We start from the raw sequence: 26,455 nt of genomic DNA on the forward strand, positions 1-26,455 counted from the left end.
AAGAAGTCGCGTCTATCATAAAAATATTTAGCTGTCAACTGCAAACATTGAACAGGTTCGATTGTGGCACATAACAAATCCCTTGGTTCATGTAAGTTATAAGCAACTAAGTTATGAAACAACTAACAAACAAAGCAACTGAACTATAAAAAAGCAATTAATACGAGCGAAACGCAAACGCAAATTTTCTTCATAAAAGAACTCCCGAGGAAAAAAAACAATTAGCCGACAATTGAGTGATTCAAAAATGCCACCAAGTACCATAAGAACACGTATCGCAAATAATAGCTCGCGAGAACTGAGGAGCAAAAACAATTATGGTCGGCGGATTGCCGGAATATAGCCGTCGTTTACGCTCTTGATGCAGATCGGGATTGAAACACAACGAAAAAAAATATAAATTAACCGAATTTTTTTCTGTTGTTTTTTCGGTGTCAAAAAGTGTTCTAATTCGGCGTTCGGTTGTGGTTGGATTCTAAAACTATACTCAATTCAGCTTTTCAACTGAAAGCTTAATAACAATGTCAGCTAGCAAACACTCTAACGAACTTTGATAACCTATTGAACTATGAATTAATGAACGGGATTTATCGGTTTAACCCGGTTTATATGTTTATCGTTTTTCTTTTGATTACAACACACGTCCTAACACAAATCAAAGAACTTTCATTGACTAAGCAAAAAACTAGAAGGGATAAGAGATCCATTTTCTCACTCTATTAGGATGGAAAAATTCACGTCAAAAAGTCTTTCGTTTTTTTTGCTCCACTTTCAGTTTTGGCGTGACCAAAATCATTTCATTTTGACTTAAAAAATCACAAAATGTAAACAGATCTGTAAAAAATTAGTAGGAAGAATTTTGGAAACGACTCGAAGTGCACAATTGACAATTGTCCTTGACCTATGGCATTCAACAAAACATTTTGAACAATAACAGAAATAAAAAATGTAGAATAGTAACTGACAAAGATTGATATAACATGTGACAAAAGTTCTTTTAATATGATACGCCCAAAAACTATTGGAAATTGGCAAAAGAACTTGTAATACAGGTAGTTTGCAACAAAAATTTTACAAATTGCCTGAAAATCTATTAAAATAGGTTCATGAAGAGAAAACAGAGGAAAGGGAAAGGAGATGACTCGACAAAGTTCACAATAAAACTCCCTAACAAATTTTTCTACGAAATGCAACTTCCCAACCAATATTCTTTCAAAAAATTATTACAGTTTGTGCCACTCACCAAAAACGCGGCAGAGAAACATCGAACTACAATTTAAAAGGAAAAAAAACCTGGAAAAATAAGATGTGTATGATAAATTTATATATTTCTGTGAAAATTGCTATGTCCAGCCTTCGTCCCTTCATAGTATCAAAACCTATAGAAAAGCGTTTAATTAAGAATTCACCAAGACAAACTACAGCGACAGCTATATAATGAGAAGCAGTAAGCAAAGAAGTAGAAAATCAGAAACAAAGCTGTCAGATTGCCAGAGAATAACTTAAATAGCTTTGTAGATCTGCAGTTTCAAAAGATAGTAAAAGAAACAGAGCTAAAAATCTTTTTTTAAATGCTGAAATACATTTCGGTTAAGAATAAATCCAACATATTGCTGCCCTCCAACATATTCTATCAGCTGCTTTCATATATATACTTCAATTAGAGTGACACGCACTCACTTGACCTTACCTCTTTGAATTAACGTAAACAAAAGTCAATTGATCAAGTCATTTTTCAGATTTAGGTAAGTCGATAATTTTCCTACGCCACTCTTCTCTTAAAAAACAACGTGAACAGAAAACTACCCTTTCTTCTCTCTGCTCTTCAATTCGTTCAGCCGTTAAACCTAAACACTTGGTTTCCACATTTGGTAATAACTTTTACATCCTCTTTTTAATACACTTAAAAAAATTATCGATCAAAAAGAGGCTCCACAAAAACTCCTCTTCGAGTCGTAAAAAGACAACACTTTGAATAGTAAAAAAGAGAGCGCCTAAATAATGAGGCTGACACTGGCTATGAATAGCCCACATGATGACATCTTGATATCAAGATATCAATAAGGAATTTGTCCAAATCAAACCTTGTTTTCGAAATCTTCCTGAGAATCGTCTTTGATGAAACACCCAATGGGCTCAATTAAAATTGGAATTACGTACTGGGGGGGGGGGGTGCACAAACGTAAAAGATCCTTAGAACTAATAGTTTATGTAATAAACGTATTTAGTTTTTTCATAACCTATCTTGATCAAGCGATTCTCTGCGAGAAGAAACGAAATCCCAACCGACACACACACACACACACACACACACACACACACACACACACACACACACACACAAACACACACACACACGCACACATAGAGAGAGAGAGAGAGAGAGAGAAAGAGAATGATCTAGGAATCTTTCCAAGATGATATTCGACTCCTCAACTTCTAGTTTTCTAGCCTTGTTAGTAATTAAATCATATAGAAAACTGAAAAATGCAAAATTCAAAAAAATATTTTGCAGGAAAATAATGTTCAGAACCTTTTTTTGTCTCTTGATTTCTCCCATGTAAAATATCTGCAAGTTTCATTGGCCAGTAATGATCGTTAAACTCAAAAAAACTTTTAAAAAACTTGAAAGAGATTGCAAAAGTTTTGTAACAATAAAAATTGAAATTTAGTCTATGGCCAGAAAGAATTTCAGTAACATATTATATAAGTTTTAAGGAGGTTTTATGGCTCCTGGCTCTGGTAAAACGTGAATAATGACGATAAATATTTTTAAAGAATTTGAAAAAAAATGCAAATTTTGTGCCAAAAATTTGGAATGTTAAAATGTTGACAAATATTTCATTACACCTAGAAACTTAACAGTAACCTATCATCGAACTCTATAGGATGTTTTATAAAAATGACCTTCAACCTTAAACTACGGCCTTCCAAGTAGCTTCACAACACTGAGCACTTGAAGGACTACTAAACGCGGCTAAGGGCATCTAATGAAATTTAATGCCTATTGGGCGCTAGTTGTTTCCCCGGTTTTCAAGGTCAGACGAAAAATTGATCAAGCAAAAAAGAGCAACAAGACAAATACAATTGCTACCATTTTTTTGTAGAGCAACTAAAAAAAAAACTTTGGAGTAAAATTCAGCGAGCATTGAAAAAAAACTTCTTGAGAAGTATTTTTAGAGGATTCTTAAAACGTGAAACCAACTCACAAAAAAACTACTGAGAACACAAAACTTGGACAATTTCTAAGAATTTGAGAAAAACAATGCAAAGAATTAAGCCTGACTCAAACAATGCAATAGAAGAAAATTGGCAATCGAACACACCATAACGTTTTTTAAATTCTCTCCGCACCCAAATAAAACTTTCTCATCCAAACACATCCATCTGGCTTCATCCAATTGGTAACAATCATTTGGTTTCATGCAAGATGCCAAGGTTTTACTAACTATAAAAACGTACAGGAATTTTTATGGAGTGGTTCCTATTGTCTAGAAAAAAGTAGAACAGAGGAAAAACGGGAATGAAGACTAATCAAGAGGTATATGGATAACAGTGTGCAAAGTTAAGGGGAATCGTCTAGAGTACCGCCAGTATGCGAATTCTCTTCAGCAAAACTTATAATTCATTCTTGAGGGAACCAACGGTAATGGAGAACTGGCATTCCTAGATCTGAACACAAACGTAAACGATGATAGAATAATTAAGGGTCAATGGTATCAAAAATCTAATGATGCCCGCATTATTTTGTGTTTCCGTAGCTGTGCACCGTTACAACATAAAAAATGTGATTCAAGGAATTTTAGATTAAATTTTTAATGCAACCAGTGATTTGCAATCTCTTGAAGTAGCTCTTAAAAAATGATTAAAATCTTACCGACAAATGAACAAAATCCCAAAACAGTTGTAAGTCTAAAAAATGGTCTAGAACCGTTGTTTTTTGTTCAATACCGTGGAAACATCCATCAAACTTTTGCGAGTAGACTAAAAAATATTTTTTGATGTTCAATTCATTTTCTCAACGAGAAAACCGAAAACTAGCTCGCCTACACTAAAATTGTCTTTTTGAAAAAATTGAAATCAAATGAGGTATATAAAACAGTGGTTCTAACTCCATCTATGTTGGCTAAAGAGGCGACACGTTACCACTAGAAATTAGGAACATCAAAAAAGATTTCCCTGTGGGACAACACCTTGTTAAATGTTGTGGCACAGCGCATAATATTTATTGGGACTTTTTTATGCATGTCGCAGGGTTGAAAAATTAATGAAAATTGAAGCGATCTACATGAAAAAATCGAAACAGCAACCAAATAATTCGACGAGTAACAGGAGCGAGATTTGACATCAAAAAATTAGTTCAAATGCAACAAACATGACTTTTGAATTTCAAAAATTATTCTGCTACATGTTAATTTGTAATGTTTATTCGAAAGTGAAATAAAAACTCCTTTTCAGGAAATAAAAACAAAAAACCCGCGAATTTCAAAAACTCTGGAATAAAGATTGCAATATTTTGGCGTATTAAATGTAAACAAAATGTGTTTAATGTGGTTTTAACTGTAAATAATTTCCAAATTTTTTAATTACTTTAATTCTTTTGTGTAGAAATCTATAGAGAGAGTTAAAGACAATTATACACACTTTGTGAACAATTCTGTTCGACGGTGAATTAGTTTTAGTAAACCTGACAATGAGCGCAATTTTTGAAAACGTTCGTTTTTTCACTCAAATTATTTTTTTGATTGGCATTTGTTTATCTCTGCAACCGCACCGCAATGTATTTGACTAATTACTGAAAAACTACAATTTTTCAAGGAAAAAACTGTCTTGATCCGATGACAGACTAACAATACAGAAAATTTAGGTCCAAATGGATATCCACATGAGTTGCACAAGCACTTCAATTGTTCGTAGTAAAATGTGAGCCACAGTGCACTGCGGGATGGGGCTGGAGATTGCATGTAATGAGATATGGTATGGTGGCATCCACGACTTGGTTCTCAATGCAGAAAAAGATATAAAGGGAAATGAGTTTATTGGAACAGAGAAATACAATTTCATTACAAACAGAATTGATTGTAAATTAGAAACAACAGGCAGAGAACCATTGCCACTTTATTGTGCAAAAGTTCACAAAGGGAAGAGACAAACGCGCCCCGTTTTATCAATTCGGAGAATGCCTTACACTACAAGAAACAATTTTTTGACATCGCTTTGTCACAAAAAGTTTTGACAGCTAATTTCAAAACTCTGAGTTTGATGTGCAGAATCATTTTTGTATGCTGAATAAGATATTTTATATTTAATTTGAGAAAGTTATGAAAACACAAATTCTTTCTTAAAAAAACAAAGACGAAGTGTGACCAATGAAAAAACAAAACTTGGGAAGACTTGTGATAAATGTTCAGAAAAAGAATAATTTTGTTATATATTTCATAGTGTTGAAGAATTAAAAAATTATATTGAGCATTTGCCAAAGTATTATATTAGTTTGGATTTATTCTCAAGGATTTATCTTTAGTATGTGGACCTAAGCTTTTTTTCAACTTATTTTTAAGATTTGGTTTGATATGCGTTTTACTTTTGACGGCTTTCATTTGACTACATACTGAAAAATTATGACATATCAAGGAAAAACAACGGGCCTGGCCCGATGAGAGACGGACAATAGAGAATATTTAGGTCCTAAAGGAAATTCCACCTGATTTTTTCACGCACTTCATTTGTTGTTTTTAGTAAAAGTTTGAGCTACAGTGCACTGCGGAAGGGGGTTGGAGACTGCACGTAACGAGGTACGGCATAGCGGCCTCCACGAGTTTGTCTCACCTATCTGTTAGGATATGGTAAAAGGGTTCACATGAATAAAGACAGGGTGGACCGTTTCTATTTGTGCCCCACAGCCGTCCACGCCATATTTTACAGAACATTTTAATATATATTGCTACGAGCTCTGTAACTTGGTGGGGGGGTGGCTGCAAAATGTACATGGGGGCACAAACCGAAAACATTTGACAGTATATAGCTGAGAGCGGACTACATGTTTTAAGATTTGTTTGAGGTGGTTTTCACAGATTGGTGAAACTGACAGCAATTAGCATCCGATTTCTAGCGATTGAGTCCTGCCAGACGGAAAACACTCATAATATATCCAAGTTATTCTTGAAAACTGAATATTGATCCTCCAGATGACGACGAAAATCATCTCCAGATGGAAGCGGAAGTGTTTTTTGACCAAGAAGGGGAAATGCGCACACTCGATGTCATTTGGCAAGGGCAATTTGAGGAGTCAATAACCGGGAATTCACAGGGGAATACAATAACCGAATTTGGGTAAGAATGAGATGAGAGCGAGACAGAAACGTCTCACAAAGGCATCAAACATTTTACTTATTGACGTAGTTGTCCGTCGTTCGGATGAACTTCCCACCAGTCATTTTTGGATGGTAGGGACAACGACATAGTTCTCGTGTAAACGGAACAAAAATTACTTGAAAATATAAATGAAATCTCATTACAAATAAATTTGATTAAAAATAGCAAATATCAGGCGATCAATCATCGCCACTTTCATGTGCAAAGGTTCACAATCGTATCAGAACCAATTTTTTTACAACACTTTTTGAAAAAAATTTTGACAACTAACTTCAAAACTTCGAGTCCGATGTGCAGAATCATAATTGTACGTTGAATAAAAAATGTTGTTTTTCATTTGAGAAAATTTTAAAAACAAATATAATTCCTAAATAAAAAAACGATGTGTGATAATTGTAAAAAAGCATGGAGAGACTGTTGTGATGATTTTACAGAAATTGAATGTTTCTGTTATATATGCCAGAATCTTGAAGAAGTAAAAATTTATATTGAGCATTTGTCATAACATTATTTTAATTCGGATTTTTTTTAAGTTTTAGTATGTGTAAAGTTTATAAACATAGATCTTACTTCAGGTTTAGAATAGCAAACTGTAGATTGTGTTTGTTTACATAGACAAAGAATTGATCATGCTAGAAACCAATTCAGAGAATGTATAAAATATAATATTAAGTTATGGAGGAAATAAGCAAAAAACTTGCTTTACTAAAAATTTTTGGACCTAAGCTTTTTATTGTTCAACTTACATTCACAAATTGATTTTACGTGCTTTTTACACGGTCTCACTAGTTACACTAGGGTCTGGGATATGTCCACTGAAGTCAGTGGACATAGAACTCAAACTACTTGTCTGTTTTCACCAGCTTAACTCGATATTTGTGGGACAAGAAATTATAATTTAGAAAAATATACTAAGGGAATAGAGTAATGTGTATAATTGTGGCGCTCTCGCGGCCCTGTGGTAATGGTACACTTCAGTGTTGTAGTGGATAAAACGGGGGCTCAAGCAGCGAATGTGCGTTATTGATGAGTGGCTGGAACCCCCGTTTTAATGACTACTCTTGCTTATGTGATTTGCTATAGCAGAAGCCGACTCAACCACTAAGCAACGTTAAACAGAGTGGTAAAACTGGGCATTACAATTTGAAAATTTCGATGAAAACTGTCAAAAGACATTTTGGTTTCACTTTGCGTTCACAACGTAATAAAACAGCCTATGAAAGAAAGTGCTTAAAATTCTTTGAGGCAAATTGAAAAGATTTTCATGATTTTCAATCAACTCATTATATGACAACTCGTTTTATTTTTGGCATTCAGTTTCTGATCTGATGTGTTTCGGACCCCTGGAGCCATTTATAATTCACAGTTAATTTATAATTGTTATATAGCACGTTACCATGTAAAAAGCACGTTCACTTGAAGTGCGAAAACGTTTTTTGTTCACTAATCTACGCCCCTATTAACATATTAGATCTGTGTTTTCTTAGGTGTTTTGTGTCGAGCATCGTCTCTTCCACTTTTCGGACAATCAGTTTTTTTTCACAAGTTGAGGTCTATGCTTGACATAATGGGATTTTCAATGCGTTGTCATTGCTGCAATCTCTCGAAAGGAATTATTCACAAGAAAAAGTGTTACTGGATATAACAAAAAGCACATTTCGTATGAGAAAAATCTTCCAGACGTTGAGCATGAACAGCAGGCCGATTCTGAGGCCACATAACTAAAAACGATATGTCCAGGCTGAATTGAATGCAATAATAATAGGTGTGATGCGTTCAATATTAAGGAAGAAAGGCAAAATTAAAAAGAAAAAGCTCTAACAATCAGTGAGTATTTCAGTTTGGTTTTCCGTAAGCCTTTCTCTCGTGACCGATATAAGTAAACCAGGAAAGGCAGGACAAATCTTGCTATTAAATTAATAGACAATTAAATGAACATGTGATGATAATTAAATTATGAGCGATTAATTTAGCATAGAATTAATCTTACCATCTTATGACTATCTGGAAAAACCGCAATTTTTGTTCAAACATTTATTACTATTATAAGTTTCATTGTAATGAGGGCAATGTCGTTTCCTCTCGTTCTAACTGCAATTATTCTATTACCTCTAATTATAAGCGATGAAATAACCCAAAAATTGAAATCATGGACAACAATTAGCCAATTTTCCCTAATCGAAAACAATAACTCCAATCAAACTTCGTTCGAAGGCATTTTGCAAACCAATAACTCACAAATTGGTACCGTTGAGCTTAATTTGTATCAGCGCTCCAACGTACACAATCAAAAATTGAAAACATCGGTCATTGATTGTCTTTTTGAAGGATTTATAGTAAACAATAATTCAAATGATAACGAAAACAGTCCGGTACGATTGAAATATTGTTCTCATGAATCTGCGACCGTTCGAGAGCTTTCTGGATTCATTTTTCTAGACAATAAAGTCTATAATGTCCATACAAATAGAGATGACGGTTCTTTGATTTTGTTCAACGCTGACGACGTCATGGAGGGAACGGAGGAATTCAGAACGTGCACCGCTGATGAAAATCGTAACAAAGTAATTACTTCAGAGCCGAAGTCTTTTGTAACTGTGCCACAGGACAGCGGACTGTCCGACGAAAAACAATCGAAAAGAATGAAAAGACAAACTAACTATGAGCAACAGGAGAGGAACTTTGTTGAAATACTCGTTGTGAATTCATACGAGTATTATGAACAATATAATTTTTCTGAGCAGATGGTAAGTTTTAAAACGTGATTTTTATAAAGAAAACAAATTCCAATACCTTAGTAATTTACCTGATTTTGGAGTCACTTCAATTAGTGGGTTCATGTTATAGCCCTTTTTTGGATTTGGGTACTTTATTTCTGACCGAATTTTTTGGCAAGCCATTTTTTTACAGGGATAGATAAGCGGTATCAGTGGAAAATATTCGGGAGACTTGAACAGAATTGAGAATTGAATAGACTTTTTCAACTTCTCCGTTTCTCAAATATATTTTGATTTTATTTTAAATCAATTTTTTCGCTGTATTTTTGTGCGCTATTCACGAGTTCCATCTATAAAATGAGAAATTGATAAATTTTTGTTGCTACTACAAATGGTCATCAATATGAAGAGAATTCAGCAGGAAAAACAACACTCACTTGGAAAATTTAGCTCGAAGGACTCAAAAAAGTATTTTTTATTCATTTTTTTTAAGATTGTAATTTTCAAAAAAACTAACTGTTTACAAAAAAATACAGCTTACAGCATACCGTTTTAATAAAAACTTAAGGGGTATTCAACCTGAAGTCAAGAAAAAACTATGCTAAATGGAATCTAAATGGTTGTTTCTCGGTAGAAAGATGTGCAACTATTAAAATTTTTGCAATGTGAGATGCTCAATTACCTTCTCCTGAAAGAACAGAATCGGCGATGAGAACTTTTTCACAGCGTATTTTGGTAGAAATAAGGGCGCAACCAGAGATAATTATAAAGAATTTTGTTTGGGCTTATTTGTTTGAAGCTATAACAATCTGTTGGACTTGAATTATTTTCCATTAGAGCGCTAACGTTCACGAAGGTGTTGTCTTTAAACTGTCCAAAAGAAGAGAAAATGTGTTTATCGACTATAACATATGTTTACTTTTGCTATTTGTGGGCTCTTAGATTTCAACATTTCAGCATTTTGTTTGAAAAAAAATAATCATCACTAGAAAACAGATAAAAACTCTAGTTAGGGAGACTATTTTACACGTTGACTACAAAAAGTACGAAATTGCAAATTTTTCAAATGATATTTTTGAAAATAGAGTTTTTAAATGTCCTTAGAATCCTTAACTAAACTAAAGGCATCCTTAGCTAAACTAAAGGAATCAACTAAAGGCATCAAATAGTCTCCCCTAAACCTGTATGTGAAACCGATCAGCCCTTTATTATTCACAGAACTTAAAATTACAATGAAATCACCAATTAGAACACAAATCACAGTTGATCATATAATCACCCACTAAGGTGGGGTTGCAACAAAAATTATTTGGCAACAACAGAGCATGTTAGAGTATACACTCTAGTAAATTTGTGGTGATCATATGATTGAGCTTTAAAGATACGATGGAGCTTTAAATTCAGGACCTTATTTAGGCTCCCTTAATGAGGATCAGTTCGCTCAGAGCATTGGATTGCACTCAGTTACAAGATTATCCCAACTTTTAATCTTGCTAAGTCCCCAAATTTTAATCTTGCTAAAATGGTGATATCATAGAATCAACATAACGAGCTAGTAGCAGTTCTAATAGAACAACAAAATTATTGCACATTCACTCGTCACCCTTCAGGTACCCGCAGCAATAGTACATCCAGTTACATAACTTTGGCCATGCGTCGATCACTTTTTTGAATATTCTTGTGTCGTTGACTGGTTTACTTTTTCTATAATTGTGCCCAATATTGTTATTTTGTATTTCACACCGGATGATAAAAATCGAGATCCGGGCTACATAAAACTCAAAGAGTCAAAAACGATTTAGCCTGAGAGGGCAAGCAAGTAGTATCTTTTGCAAGCGGCAATGAGTGAAATCGGCGCAGTGAATGATAAAATTCTCTGCCTCCCATGGACCGTCCCGGGTCGAGGTTTTGTTGAAAGAATAATGTAAGAATTGCGGTGAATAGCATGGCAAGTTAAGAGTATTAAAAAAAAAATCATAAATCAAAATGCATTTTTTTTAAAAAACGACCGTTGCTGAAAAAAAGTAAATTTCACTGACTTTAAATGATTCACCTCAAGTCTTACAAAGTTTCATTAAAGAGTTGAGTCGTTAAAAAATTTTGCGGTATTTAGCGGTGTTCTTAGCGGTATTTTTTTTTACACCGCTCTCAAACATTGGTCGCTATTTTATATCTTTTCTACAATGTTTTCTGCTGTAAAGATTTTGTTAAATTTAAAGGTGAACTTTTGTAATATTTGCGATTCTTAGCGATGAATTCTTCTTTTTTCACTGCATTCACCGCACTCAACTCTAAATATCAAAATTCTTACATTTTACCCCATCGTACTCCTACATCATACTCCATTCACCGCAATTCCTAAGGTGGTTTTAAGCGCTGAAAATTCAACCCGGGGTACAAAAAGGCATCACATAGTCACAAAACAACCTCATGTTAATGGTGTCTCAGTGCCATAGCGTCTATTCTGGCTTTAAAAAAATAGTTTTTTAATGCTTTAAAATTCAGCAATTTTGGATAAACTATAATTCATGTGTAGAGTCAGTCACAAATAGATATTTTTATGCGTAACTTTACCATATTTTTCGTTAATTCCTTATTGCGCTCGATCTCAATTTAATCAACTTATTTTTAAGATGATTGTAACTGGTGATATATTGTCGCCGGGTATTTGAAAATCCAAAGTGATGAGAATAGCTACGGTCAGCCTTAAAGACATCATCATCCTAATAGTTTCGGACAAACGTTATACTTCGTTTATAATTTTTCTCGAACATGTCACTTTCATCTTCTATATGTGTATTATCACAGTAATTTTTGCCAAAATTTATGAAGATATCACACTTATCTGCAAAGATGAGGCTCAATAATGTGCGTTTTCACATAATGTTGTGACGCCCCATCTCCACATTCTTGGCTAACTTATCTACCAAGTCAAGCAGAGTTAAGAAAAATTAAAAATGGTAAAAGGTGGAATAGGTTTTTTAATTTAAAACTTGATGTAATAGGACAAATATATCAACCAGTGAGTTTAATATCTGTCTGGTTTTTTCCTTCATCAAAAAAACCAAAATTCAACTCAGTAACAAATATCAGATTAAGTGCAAAAAAATCTACCAGCAATCTCTCAAGCAGAAAAACACCGCTTTGGTCATGCTAATACCTGATTTTGTCAAACAATATATAATGGGAGTCTGAATTCAACTTTTTTCCAAACTTAAAGTCAAGATTCAATCAATATGGTCCGTTAGGCGTTGTAGCTCTCTGATTATCTGGCTTAGTTAACCCCAATTTAATTTGTATAGACTTTGATAGATTCAAATAAGATTTTAAATTGCACTCTGAAATTTTATCAATATTTCGGCTAGAATACCATACAACTTGCAAAAACATTATGTCAACAAAAGTTTTTCAGCAGAGTGTTAGAATTCAGCGAAGACGTAGATTTTTGCCATGTTGACGCGTGTTTCGATGAACGTAACTAAAAAGGAGTAACAACTAATTGATAAGATGTTCCAAAGATGAATTTGGGACGACCGCATTAAACCACAGCTTAAATATACCCAGGTCGAGGTGGCCAGACCGAAGTGACCCCTGATCAGACGAGTTTCGAGCGCACACATGTTCCAGGTGCGCTCGAATAACATGGTCTGGAAAAAGCTTCGATCGCACTTTCGTCTGGACAATGGTCTGGAACTTGTCTGATCCGGGGTCACTTCGGTCTGAGACGGTCTGATCAGAGGCGGCTTCGAGCGCACACTTGTCTGATCAGAGACAATTTCGAATGCACACTAGTATGATCAGGGGAGGTTTTCGAGCGCACACTAGTCTGATCAGGGGAGGTTTTGGAGCGCACTTTAGTCTGAAAAGAGGACGTATAATGGAAGAAAAAAAAACTTTTACTTGTTTCCTATGTGGTTCTACATATTTTTTTAAATGTGGCGAGTTGATATGTATAGGTTTAAATCAATTGGAGGATTGTTGTTTTCAAAACAAAAACGTATGTTTGATCTTCGCCTTTTTTCTGTTCTTCATCGACCTGTTACCGCATCTCATTACTAAAAGGTCTCGTATCTTATCTAGTGAGAAACAGGTTAATTTGATGAAATCACGTTTTAGCTGATTCCTTTTTCATTTTGTTAATTAGAGTTGTATTAGACACCGACTTTTGTGTCGCAATTAATGGTTTCTTTTATAAGGTTTTATTGTTGTTGATGTCTTTTACTTTCATTAATGGCAAGTCTCATCGGCCAAGAAGTCCAGCATTATTTGTTCACTTAATCCAGCATTATTTTTCACATTGTTTTGTGGAATTTTGAAAGTTTTCCATCTCTTCCTCATTTGGTAGACAATAAAATAAAAACGTGGATGAGCGGGGTCGGAACATTATGTAGGAGCGTATATTACCGAGCATCCTTTTCTATTCTAAGAATCCACTAACCCAAAATTTAGCATTCCATGCATTTCTTTTATCTTCAGTATGGACATACTCTCTTCGGTACTTTAACCTGGGTGATATACGGACTCATTTATTGCTAAGAAAATTTATTTTTTTTCATTGATTTATCTTATGGTTTTATGTATTGTCATGTTTGTGCAACACTTTCGTTATTGAAGGTCTGCAGAGGTCATCCATGCACATGGTCTGGGACAATATTTCGAGCGCACTTTAGTCTGGACAATGATCTGGAACTCGTCTGGACAATGGTCTGGAACTTGTCTGATCAGGGGTAACTTCGGTCTGGAACTCGTCTGATCAGAGGCGGCTTCGACCGCACTTCGATCGCACAACAATCTTCGAGCGCACACTCGTCTGATCAGAGGTCCCACTTGTCTGGGACGGTCTGATCAGAGGTCCCACTTGTCTGGGACGGTCTGATCAGAGGCAATTTCGAGCGCGACCTCAACCTGGGGATTGCATTTAGTTCCACTTTTGATAACAGTCATAGCATTCAGTAACCATTCAGATTGACAAACATAACAACAATCTAAATAAACAATGTCAGATGGATGCAAGATGAAAAAACAATTTTTGCTTTCAAAAATAAATGGTGTCCTAGCCAATGATTCCATCCACCACAAATACAAATATGTCAAAATTATCATATTAAACATCTAATGAGATTTGTTATTATTGAGATTATGAGTCGAGGCAACAAAAATGCAGCTAAAGTTTAAGTCAAACGCTTTTCAAATGAACAGAACTGAAGCCCAAAACTTAAAAAAACCCAAAGCTATCCCTATTGAGACAAAGTACGAGTAGAAGTAAAAAACGATAAGAGGCAAATTGTGAACTTCAATAAGGTCTTGCGAAAAAAAATGAATTGAATGACACAAAAGCATAAACTGTTTACGTGAAGCAATATTCGAGGTCATGTTTGGTTCTATAGGAAATCCTATGGTCATTTTATGACTATGTCTTTGTGATAATACCACTGAAAACTTAAATATACCACTGAAATAATACCACTTAAATATAACCGAAAACATTAATTCGGCTCATATGTTGTCTGTCAATAAAAGATTCAAGAAAACGACCTCAAAATTGGAACCATAAAAATAATGAGTTGTTCCTAATGTAAATTCATTATACATACAAAATTAAGAAATGAAAAAACAGCACTCAGCTTGCCGCACTTGCACAATCAATCGGCCAAATTTGAATGAACCGAAAAACACCGTTAAAAATATGATTGCTAACCCCTCTACAATGTGGAGCCGGAACGATAAGAGAAAGAAAAATCCCTCGTGCTGATATCAGTGGAAATTTAGCGCAAAATTTTGAGTTCAATCTGAGTTAAAACAACAAATCATTTTTTATGACATCACAAGAAGCGACGTGAATATCAAAAAATGGTGATTGCTCCTACATGTTTCATTATAACCTATCATGCGTAAAGTTATTTGACGCAAAATTTCATTGAAAAAGAAATCAGAAATTCAATTAAACTTGAAATTTGATTTAAAAATGGATAGCCGATTTTTTTGATAAATTGGATACAAAAATTTGGGATTTGAGCAGACAGGCTGTGATAGAAAACTAAAAGAGTTGCACTCTTTCTTTGAAAGAGCAAGAAATGGTCAATAAAAAAGTATCTCTTATTAACTCACGTGTGCTAAGCTTTATCAATCACATTTTATACAATTTTAAAACAAACTCTTTGAAGCGGATGTGCGCGACCCAAGGCAGTAGCATGGTCCGACCAACTCTGGTTGCGATTGGGTAGATCTATCGATTGACTCTGCTTTGTTATCGTTTAGATGATAGATCGAGCAGTGGAGATGGTGCATTTTGCTGACTTCTACTATGCTTTGATATTAGGCATAAATTTACATCTGTCTCTGGTTGATGTCATCACTTTCAAAACTCCTGAAGATGATCCAACTCTGGGAACAGATGATAAAATTGAGGTTTGTTCTCAACTGAAAAGACGAAAGAAAAATTTGTTCTCTCGCAAGTCAGTTGACCATTATTCCATACATTTTTTTGTGTTTTTCTTACAAATACTTTTCTCATCTAAAAATATATTGAATGGTCTGTATACAGAAACCCGATAAAGAAAAATACAAAAAAATGTCAAAAACGTCAATTGTCACTGGACAGAACAGAACAGAATTGTGCAAAATTTCATGAATGTCAATTGCAGTTTTGTTGGCTTGACGTTTAACACTTCGGGCAGTTTTATTTTAAAAATTTCCTTTAAACAAAAAGTTAACATGTCTGTTTCACTTTTTAGGTTTTACTTTTACAAAATGAAACCACCCCAAGCATTCCAAAACAGTGATATTGTAAGAATCATTCTAACTTGTACTAACTAACCGACATATAGTACGAGTAAAGGAAATTCGGTCGCATAACTATATGTTGTCTCACAAGCCATTGGTCATTGCAGAGGAACTTGCAAGATTCAACTGTCCTCGACCACGAATTAATCAGAAATTGGCAAGATGAAAATCTAGTACGGGTAATAGCTATATGGAGAAACGTTTACAAAATGAGTAATAGTAAGTAAGATTTAATAAGAGTTAGTAAGTTTTGTTACTAATAAAACTTAATAATATGAAAAGATGTAGTAATGTTGAATGCTAAATACAGTCTAATAAGACTTATTAAAAGTCTTATGAGCTCTGCACTTTAGGTTCTGAGTCAATTTGCTCTATATCAGTGGAACAACTTCAATCTGTGGCCTCATCATGACAATGCGGTGCTTATGATTAACCGGGACTTCACAACTGACTCTTCAGTGATAGGACTTGCTTACATTGGAACTCTATGTGAAGTTGTCAATTCAGGTATGTGTTCCGAAAACTGTGATCTTTTGCATCATATAAACTGGGAAATTCTATTCTATTTATCAAAATGAATACAAGTATCAGTGTGGAATATGTTGTAGATTTTACTTTAAAAATTTGAATGGCCTAAGTTTTTTAGATAATTATAATCCGGGTCGAGAATTGAACGCTAAAAATTACTTAAAATGTTAAAATTGCGGTGAATGCGGTAAAAAGTTGTAAGAATTCCGAAATTTTGCGTTGAATCCGTTGAATGCGGTGAAAAGAAGAATTCATCTCCTAAAATAGCAATTTTACAAAAATTCAGCGCTAAATTTATCAAATATTTTTACCGCAGAAAGTATTGCAAAAAAGATGTAAGAATAGCGGTGAATGCATTGAGAGCTGTGAAAAGAAAATTCACTGCTGAAAACTGCAAACAGTTCAAAATTTCACCGTTAAGTAAGCAAAAGTTTTCGTTGACTCAAATTTTTAAAATTTTTAATGAAACTATGTAAGATTTGAGGTAAATGCGTTGAAAGCGTTTAAAAAATTTCACCGCTCTTATCAACTTAATTACGCACATAATTGCAGAAAAGGAACGAAAGGTCTTTTTTAACACAAAATGATTTTGTAATTATGATTTCAGTTTACTTCTCTTAACTTGCCAATTTTTAGTAAGCATCAGACAGATGGGAAAGTTTTAACTTTTAAAAGAATTTATTTAAGTAAAGCAACGTATACAATTCGAGAAAATGTATTTCGTTACAACCTCTGACTCAAATGAGGTTTAAACTCAAATAAAATCAAACTCATATTCAGAGATCTCAATAAGTATAGACAGTCTAAAACATCGAGAAGTTTTGGAAGTTTTATAATAAATTGTTTTTCAAAAAGTTTATTGAATCTGAATTAAATTCACACGAAATATCGTACAAGTAAATGACAGATGGCCCAGTGAAAAAGAAGTCTTTGACATGCTGGAGATGAGTGATTCATAACCATGTACGGAAGTTTCTTTTTTTGTAAGAATTCCGGTGAATGCGGTTAAAATAGAGTTCGTATACAAAATATGAAATTCGTATACTAAACTCGCAAAAAAATTCGAAAAAATAAAGTTACCGCTAAAAATTTGAAAATAAATTTCGCAAGTAAGATACAATCTCAGCTAAAAACCGCAAATCTTTTAAAAATTCACCGCTTTCACCGCATTCATCGGTACACTCATTGAAATGAAGATTTTGTCTTTCTTAAAACACACAACATGCAATTTCAAAAACCCCAGACTATTATGAAAATTGACTTCTGGCTGAGTAAATAGAATCTAACTCCTGGCTTTTAAGTTCTCTCACTGCAGACTTTCGGCTGTTAAGAAACTGGGCTTAAGTGTTTTAACTAACACAATTTGTAATGCTGTTTTGAGAAAAATCTTGAAGTCCTATTGGATAACTATCATGGATCAATAGGGGTAACTAAACGCAAAAAATGGAAGTCAGAAAATACACCAGTTTATGTTATTGAAACCTGTATTTGTGACATTTTTGGACATGTCCATGTCATTTCAGCAACAGTGGTCTATCTTTTAGTTAGCTGGGTGAAAGATTACAGCAGTTATTTGCCAATGGCTGCAGGAATCTTTGCACATGAACTGGGACATAATTTTGGACTGAGCCACAACCCAGACAGCTCATCTGACCCGTGTTCTTGCCAGACAGAAGCATGTGTGATGGATGCCACTACCTCCTATATGCCACCTCAGCAATTCACAACTTGTCAACAAGAAAATATCAAATCTTTTCTGCAAACGGGTAATCATTGTTTGCCGGCATTAGACATGAAAGTCATAATCAGCTCTGATTCAGAATACGTGCAGTTTTTGATCAGGACTATAGCAGCGCTCTGAGCTACGTTACTGTCTAAACAAATCTCGTAACACATCTTGTCTTGAAAAAAAGTTAAGACTTTCAAAGAGACGTGATCAAAAGCTAACCCAGGACTTGAAACTCATTACAGAAACAAAGATGCAGGCTTGAAACGCAATGCGTGTTAATTTCGAAAAAAGAGTCATTCGAAACCGATAAAGCAAATGATCTATGGGTATGTATCTAAAAGTTAGCTCTGGCTTAAAATTTTAATCTACTATAGCAATAAAATTTATACTCGCTAAAGCAAAAATCTGATACAATGAGACTGTGCAGACCTGTTTGGGTGCAGGAATAGGTGCATTCATCGCATCGCGAACAGTTTGGCAGTTTCAATAGTCCTGATAACTGATAGTAAAAACATATCGCTAAACGATAAGAAGAATTCTTGAGATAATATGCCTCTTTGCTGAATTTGACATCCATTGAGCTGGATCAGTGCTGAATTGATACAAGACCTATCTCCGGGTTTGGACTTGAATATTTTAAACCTTCAATTTTGCTTTTACCTCCACATGCCTTCTTGAATTTTTTTTAATGGTTTTTATAAACTCAGTGAAACATAACTCAAAACATGTTGCCAAGACATACAAGATTTTGACTTTCGCCTCAAATTGGGAAGCTTTGACAAGATCATGTTGGCCCAACTTTTTTGATGAATTTTGCGGTTCTCATATATATATATATATATATACACATATATATATATATATATATATATATATATATATATATATATATATATATATATATATATATATATATATATATATGTGTGTGTGTGTGTGTGTGTTTTAGCAAAAAGACAAAATATGTAGATAATTTGGATATAGGTTCTGCAATTTGTCTTCACAATGACCCTGCTATGACAGTTGATGCTCCCTTCTGTGGAGACTACATGGTCAACCAAGACTCCGAACAGTGCGATTGTGGATCAGTGGACACTTGTGAAGATCCCTGTTGTCACCCCGAAAATTGCACTTTGAAGGAAGGTAATGTCAAGAATGTGTTAGGAGCTGCTTTTAGAATAGATTTTTGAAATTGCCACTTTTGTGAACAACACTTCTGGCATTTTCCCTTCAAAATAGGCTAAATTTGCTTCATTTAAAAAGACGAGTGAAATCCACAAAATTTGGACAATTTACACGTGTAAACATACAAAACACGGATTAAAGTCACGGACGCGGGAAAATCTGCCCGTGTAATTTTATGTAGACCTCTGCGTGATAATGAAAAAAAAAATTTGAACAAATTCAGAAGTATTTCATCCCAAAAACTTTTTTTCCATGAAATAAAGAAAATATTTCCGCTGATTCGAGACTTGAATGTTCTTTCTGTGTGAACACTCTAAAGTGAACTGGGAAAAATCCTTTAGACGCTTTACTCACCTTTGCACACATTCAAGTGAACGTGCTTTATTACTCTTTTCAGAAAGCTGGCAGTGGGAAACAATTATTTCACTTTCTGAGCACTGAACACACAGAATGACTTCAATTTGAACATGTATAATTATCAGACTTCATATTGTCTGAACAGGGTTGGAGCCCGACTTGATAAGCACTGAGCAGTCTGAGTTTTCCACCTATCACTTTCAGTGTATAAACTGTCGAGAAAAGGACATTTTAACAACTTTGAATACCATAAATGTTTGAAAAATTGAGGCAGCGACCCAACTGAAGTCCATCCCACACCCAACCCAACTCCGACCCTAGTATTAGCGGGTCTTTCCCATGACAGTCTCCATGAAATTATAGCCCACATTATAAAATAATTACATTGATTGTGTAGAGGAGGGGGTGCTATAGGGTATCTCACCACTAATCTTTGGGGCCAAGGGGAGATAAAATATGAACCCGGTATGACCACCAAAAATGTTTCTTGGAAACCATACGTAAGACATGTATGGTTTTATGGCTTCTTTGATACCATACATAAAACCATAAAAAATAAAAGGTGATCTAAGATGGCGTCTTTTGGATCACGTAGTTGAATTGAATTGAATTTCATTTATCTGATGCATCAAAATTGTTATATGAAAGGCAAAAAGAAGCACCATAAGGGACTCAACTACAGGCTGATGCCCAACAAGGTAGAGCCCAGGAGACACAACAAGGAGACACCAAAGACCTAGGGGTGGGGAAAAAGTGGACAACTAGACAAAAATTTTATGAATTATTGAGTTATTGCGAAGATAGTTTTAAATTTGGAGGAAAACTTTTTAAAAAATTCATTAAAGGGAAGCTTTTAGACTATAGCATGTTGCGATTCGTTCATTATTTTATGCACTGAATCCCAAGGGCGTTTAAAAAGAATTGATATAATGATTTTCTGTAGTGGTTCCATAAATTAAAAGTCCGTAACTAGTTCATGATTTTATGTATGAATCATAGAATCTGACCATTTATTTTCCAAAGTAAAAATGCCTAGCTTGATAAATCATTCCGCAAAACTGATTCAATTTTATTTAATACAGTTTTTACGTGTGGTATAAAATTGAATTTGTTATCAATACAAATAGCCATGTATTTATGAGCAGAAAGCAGTTTTTCAGAGCAACCGTGATTCTTTTTTTTTACCAAACTGCCTTGTGACATATTTTGATTTGTCCAAATTCAAATGACGTTTTTCTAACCATTTATTGAGAAATTGCTCGTTTTTTTCATGTTAATGGATGGTTTGAAGCTGTTATTGAAAACTGCAGTGTGATCTGCAAAAAGTATGCAATGGTCAGATTTAATGGAGTCATTCATATCCTTAATGTAAAGCAAAAATAACAGAGGGCCCAAAACAGAACCTTGAGGAACCCAGCATGAGACTCCAAATGTTTGGGATTCAAAGCCATGTCCTACCACAATATTGTAAACGATTAAAAAAGTAACTTTATAGCATGTTATGCATTGTTCCTCGAAAATCATAGCGCCACAATCTTTTAAAAAAGAATTTAACGATTAACTGTAACAATCGCTTCTATTTAGGTCTATGAAACATGCAGAGCCGTATTTGCCCTTGTCAATAGTTTCTCTCATGAATTCAGTGATAACTGTTATGGCGGAAACCATAAATTCCGTAAATTGTTTTGGTCGATGAAATTTGTCATTCTGCGATGTAATAGTTTTTCAAGCAATTTAATTAGAGCTGGTAGCAAACTACTAAAGCGAATATATCGTAGTTGCCATTGGCCTTCAACAAAAAATTATATTTTGTCTTGGATGGGCCAACGCGGGAAGGGACCCGTATCAGCATGAGCTCTTTATACCCCCCAACTGCTAAACCCATTTGGTTATTCAGAGGGAGTTGATAGTCAGTGAGTTGTCTCCACAAGTTTCCCCGGTTTCAAGTATATCGAGCAATCAAATTTATTTGCATCTTTGATGAAGTTTTGACGGGTAATTGGTCCTGCTCAGCTTATGTTTATTCGGGCAATTACTCTGCTGAGATGGCGCCAATTTGAATAGGTTTTTTAGTACTGTGGCCTAATATTAGTGATCAACTGGTTTGATTAAATATGTGATGCTGCGAATTTTCCCTCAGAAAAATTTTTGTCCCTCGTCTTTTCCACTTTGTTGTTAAACAGCTTTTTCAATCGCTTCTCACAATTATTCTGATTGCCAATATCTAATGTGATTCTTGTTTCAATTGTGTTATACTCCATAGTGAGATTTTTGAAAAAGTTAAATCCTGTCACAATTTTTTTGACACTTGATGCTTACAACTGAGCCCGTACCATATTCACAGAGACTATCAGGCCTGATTCAGAAACAAATCAGGGAAGGTCCCAGGCCTGATTCAGAGTCTGATCATGTCAAATGCAAGGCTGCTAAGAGAACACTCCAGTGTCGATCTCTGAGGTTTCTATTGACAGAGAAAAATCAAGACCTGTTGGGGGGTCTCTGCCCAGAGAAATCTCAAATCTTGGGTCTCTCTGCCAAGAGAAGGTCCAAGTAGTGGCATCTCTCTGCCAAGACGTGGCCTCCGGAAAATCTCTGAACCAGGCCTGATGGGCTCTGGGGGTTCGGTACGGGAGCCCTCCTTCCAATCACACACAGTAGATTTCAAACGTGATCAAACCGCATGAGAATACACACTGGTCTCTATACTTCACGCACTGATGCAGATGCTTACTTTTTGGGGGTAAGATGGCTTTGTGGATGTAATTTGATAAATGATTAGTTAGAGAAACTATTGTTTACCGTCTGTAAAATCGGCCTTTCTTCTATACTTGAATTAAACTAAAAGTGCTTCTGATAATGAAAAATTTTTCCATTGGTCATTGTCAAGGTTTCGAAGAAATTAAAAGCAATATCAAGAAGAAATTTGTTGCAATCGGATGTCACTGAAACATATAATTCAAAGATAAAGTTGCAGGTGTATATCAGGTGTAAAGTAAATTCTGAAGGAAGGTTACATAAGCTGTTGTGTAATTGCAGGTAACGTGCAACTGGGTAGCATGAATGAAAAACGAAGTTCGTGCACATTTGTTACCTCAGTTCAGTTAACTTGTCTGCGCGTTTTTTATTATAAAACTTTGAATGAATTGGAAAGCAACACAAAATGACAGGAATTCAAAAAATATTCACGCTCGTCTACTCTTTAAGGATATGCTCATGAAAAGAAGGTAAAAGGACTAACGATAGGACTAAAAAGGACAAGGCAAGGATAAGGAAAGGAAGATTAGGAGTCAACTACAGGCTGAGGATGCCCGCGTTAACTGTCGTTGCAAATTCTGATCATATTTTCTGCCCATTAGGCGCCGTCTGTTCGTCAATGGATTTGTGTTGCGAGCCTACAACTTGTGCTGTGAAGTCATCCAATGAGATGTGTAGAAATGGGACCAACTCATGTGACTACAGTGAATACTGTGACGGAGTGAGTGCTGAGTGCCCTCGTGACCTCTACCACAGATCAGGAGATGAATGCATAGCTGAGGGTGGAGCACCTGGACACTGCTACCTGGGAAACTGCAGAGCTGTTTATTCACAATGCCTGGAGTAAGGTCAAAACAAATCCGAGAAATGCAAAAAAGTTTGAATATTGACCAGAAGAAATGAAAAATAATAATTGAAAAGCGGTACAAGCGTTGCAGCCAGAAACAGCGACAATTATTTAGTATTTTGCCACAACTTTTTCTGCAATGGGGATGTTATGTTATCCAGAGAACCGAAATTTGATGCGAAACATACTAAAACATGGTAAATCTTGCCAAGATCATGACATGGCGCTTACAATAAAATTATCAATATCTGTACCGCTTGCAAGATCTTTGCATGGGTATCAAGAAATAAAATCGTGGCAAGATAGCCAAGAAAGATTAACCATGGCATGGCAAGATGTGCTAAGTTGAAAAAATTCAAAAGCACTTGTAAGCAAGATTTATCACGAATTCAGATAATTTAGCACAATTTATCAAGATTTATCAAGATTTGTCAAGAATAGTTGAAAAATTCATCGCCCGTTACTTCATAAACCAAAAATTGAGCCTACTTCTTCAACTACACTGAATCTATTAAGTAGGTGCAAGCTCGATATGTACATAATACAAACCTTGTACAGAACCGCCAAGGGGAAGACCTCCACTAAGGTCCCCAAAAAACCTTTAAAAAATCTAAAAAAAAATCAACATCGCAATTAGATACTACTAAAAAGTTCCAATTCTCCTTTTGAGGAATAGCTAATTTTTTGTAGCAAGTGGAAAACACTAAACATGTGAAAATAGACTTTTTAGTATAGACTTATTTTAATTTTTTTTCATCTTTTTCAACATCCATTTCGGTGGCATTTTGCAATAAAAGCACAATTCACAGAGAGCAGTTGTCAATATCATACATGTCTTATCTAGGTGTATCAAGATGTTGCAAAAATTTAATGATAATTGATTATCCAACCAGAAGAATATCGAACAATCGGCTGTGTTTTATGTGAACAGAATATGACACCTTTCATAAAAATTTCTCGCCAACTTTGTGCCTCAAGGTTATATTTCTTTTTAATTAAATCTGCGTGGTCTCCATTATCTAATAATCTTGGTTTCTATTGATCTAAAATTTAAATGTTTGCTGATTAATTCTTTTTGCCAATCTTAAGGTTATTTCCGATCTCTGACATTTCTTCCTCTCTCCCTCAGCCTTTTAACTCTCGTTTTTTTAACTCCCTTTATTCCTCCGTTTCCTTGAACCAAATCATCGATGTTTGTTTAGACATGGTATTTTGAAGCGTCAAATGTCTAATCATTATTTTCTATCAAACTCGTATTGTTTTTGAGAGGAAATATGTTAGAGCAACTAATAGCCTTTATATTGATTGAAGGCCAACCCCATTATTGTGTGAATAAGGTTCCAAATTTATGACCTTTGAAGGCTGCGACTATAAAACTTTTTAATTGATTGCAATGTACTCTTCACTAATCTAACTGATCAGCGACATTGCCCTGTAATATTTTGCTCAGCTTTTTCAAAAAGAGTGACTATCTCTAGCTCCAATTTATGATAACAGCTTACTTCAGATGAGCGTATATTCTGTTTTTTTTTCTAGGTTATTTTTTAAAAATCAATGCTCATTTTTGTTAAGAACACTTTCCTATTAGATTTTAAATTTTGTTTAATTGTAAAATCTCTTCAAACAATTTTTTTCTCAAATATTTCTCAATTTAAATGTTCAAAACGAAAGGAGGCCCTTTTCTGTTTTTGTCCTGAACCAAAATATATATTAACTACATGAAATTGCAAATTTTTATTTCTTTTTTTTTAATGAAAGAAAAGCCTTCGTTTACTGGCTCGTATGCAAAAATCAAATTGTCGACTTACGGTTGTCAGCTGAAAATGATTTATTTTGACCTAATATCATTGAAAATTTGCTTAGTATTGTTTTCGAAGTAAAGCTAAACGAAATTAGAGAGCGAACGTAAATTATACTCCACTAATCCTATATATTATTTGTATGACATTATACAAAGGCGAAAAAGTATGTTTACGAGCTCTCGAAAAACATGTTTAAGAGTTCTCGGGCAGCATGCTTAAGAAGATATCGCCAGAGGTCATTGGCCGTAAAAATTCTCTTAACAGGTCAATGTTCAAAAAAGGGCAGATATAAAGTCATTGACCGAAATTTGAAAAAAGTCAATGACCGAAAAATCCCACCAGCTAGAGTGCCAATGCGCCGAAAGATGTCAGAGATGCAAGACAAGTCAATCACCAAAAAACGCAGAAGCCTTTGAACAAAAATGTGCTGGTTCAGATGGTTCAATTGACAGCAGCAGGAATCGGTAGCGTAAGGTGTTGGACTTATGGCTTCTAAGCGAGGGGCGTGGGTCAGAGCTCAAGTACGGGCGGATAAATACGCAAATTTAGCGGAGAAAACAAATTGGGAAGTTGTTTTTTGATAGCCGCACAGCGATAGCTGGGGCTATTATTGGCCTTCTCTTGGTTTTTTTATTTCGTCGTTGTGATTTTTGTTACGACCATATGACGTCACAACCACTTCAAATCTGGTTTTTGTTCATTCATTCATGCAATTTCAACTGAAGTTCGTGTGTGACATCATTTTTGATCTCAGTGGAGCCAGTTTTTTTGTTCATTCGCGTGATTAGATTTTTGGTCACACTTGACTTACCTCACTCTCAAAAAGACTTCCTCACTTTGAAATTGAACTCTATTCACTTTAATTCAAAAAGATAAGATCGAATGAGTGTATGTCACTTCTCCTTCTCTATTGTCATTTTTAAGCTCGTAATCTGCGCATATTTTGCGCTCATGGAGGATGCTGGATTTCAGAAATGAGCGAACAAAAATACACTGACCAAATTACGGCTGATGTAGAAAAAGCAAAAGATATATGATTTATGGATCGGTAGCGAAATGGATGAGACCGATGGCTGTTAATTCGGGGTTGAGGAGGGGTTCCATTAAAGTAGGGATTGATAAGGATGCACAATTTTCAGATTCAAAAAAAATGGGAAGCTATTTTTCTGTTTCTTTTTCCGTTGCTTTTCGCTCATTTTGATTTTTCTCTTCTTCTTTTTCTTTCTTGCCTTTCTTTATCTTGCCATATTTAAGCTCTTTACCTGCCCACATTTTGAGCTCATTGTGCAAGCTGCATAGAAAAAACAGGCACGCCAAAAAGCCACTGATCAAATTACAGCTGATGTTGAAAGAGCAAGACAAATGCAATAGTCATCGT

The 26,455-nt window shown here is 34.9% G+C and overlaps 1 protein-coding gene across 1 annotated transcript in view; it reads left to right on the forward strand.

Moving 5' to 3' along the window:
* The first annotated feature begins 8,360 nt into the window (after positions 1-8,360).
* The window catches only part of LOC142338404 (zinc metalloproteinase-disintegrin-like batroxstatin-2), a 32,268-nt gene continuing 14,173 nt past the window's right edge, over positions 8,361-26,455 (forward strand). The window contains exons 1-6 of the mRNA XM_075388162.1: positions 8,361-9,122; positions 15,351-15,500; positions 16,229-16,382; positions 17,948-18,169; positions 19,117-19,275; positions 23,031-23,271. Coding sequence (XP_075244277.1) covers positions 8,436-9,122; positions 15,351-15,500; positions 16,229-16,382; positions 17,948-18,169; positions 19,117-19,275; positions 23,031-23,271 — 1,613 coding nt within the window. The 5' untranslated portion in view covers positions 8,361-8,435. The remainder of the gene's footprint in view (positions 9,123-15,350; positions 15,501-16,228; positions 16,383-17,947; positions 18,170-19,116; positions 19,276-23,030; positions 23,272-26,455) is intronic.

The sequence above is a fragment of the Convolutriloba macropyga genome, chromosome 4, assembly GCF_964194025.1.
Source record: "Convolutriloba macropyga chromosome 4, txConMacr16.3, whole genome shotgun sequence".
NCBI classification, from domain to species: domain Eukaryota; kingdom Metazoa; phylum Xenacoelomorpha; order Acoela; family Convolutidae; genus Convolutriloba; species Convolutriloba macropyga.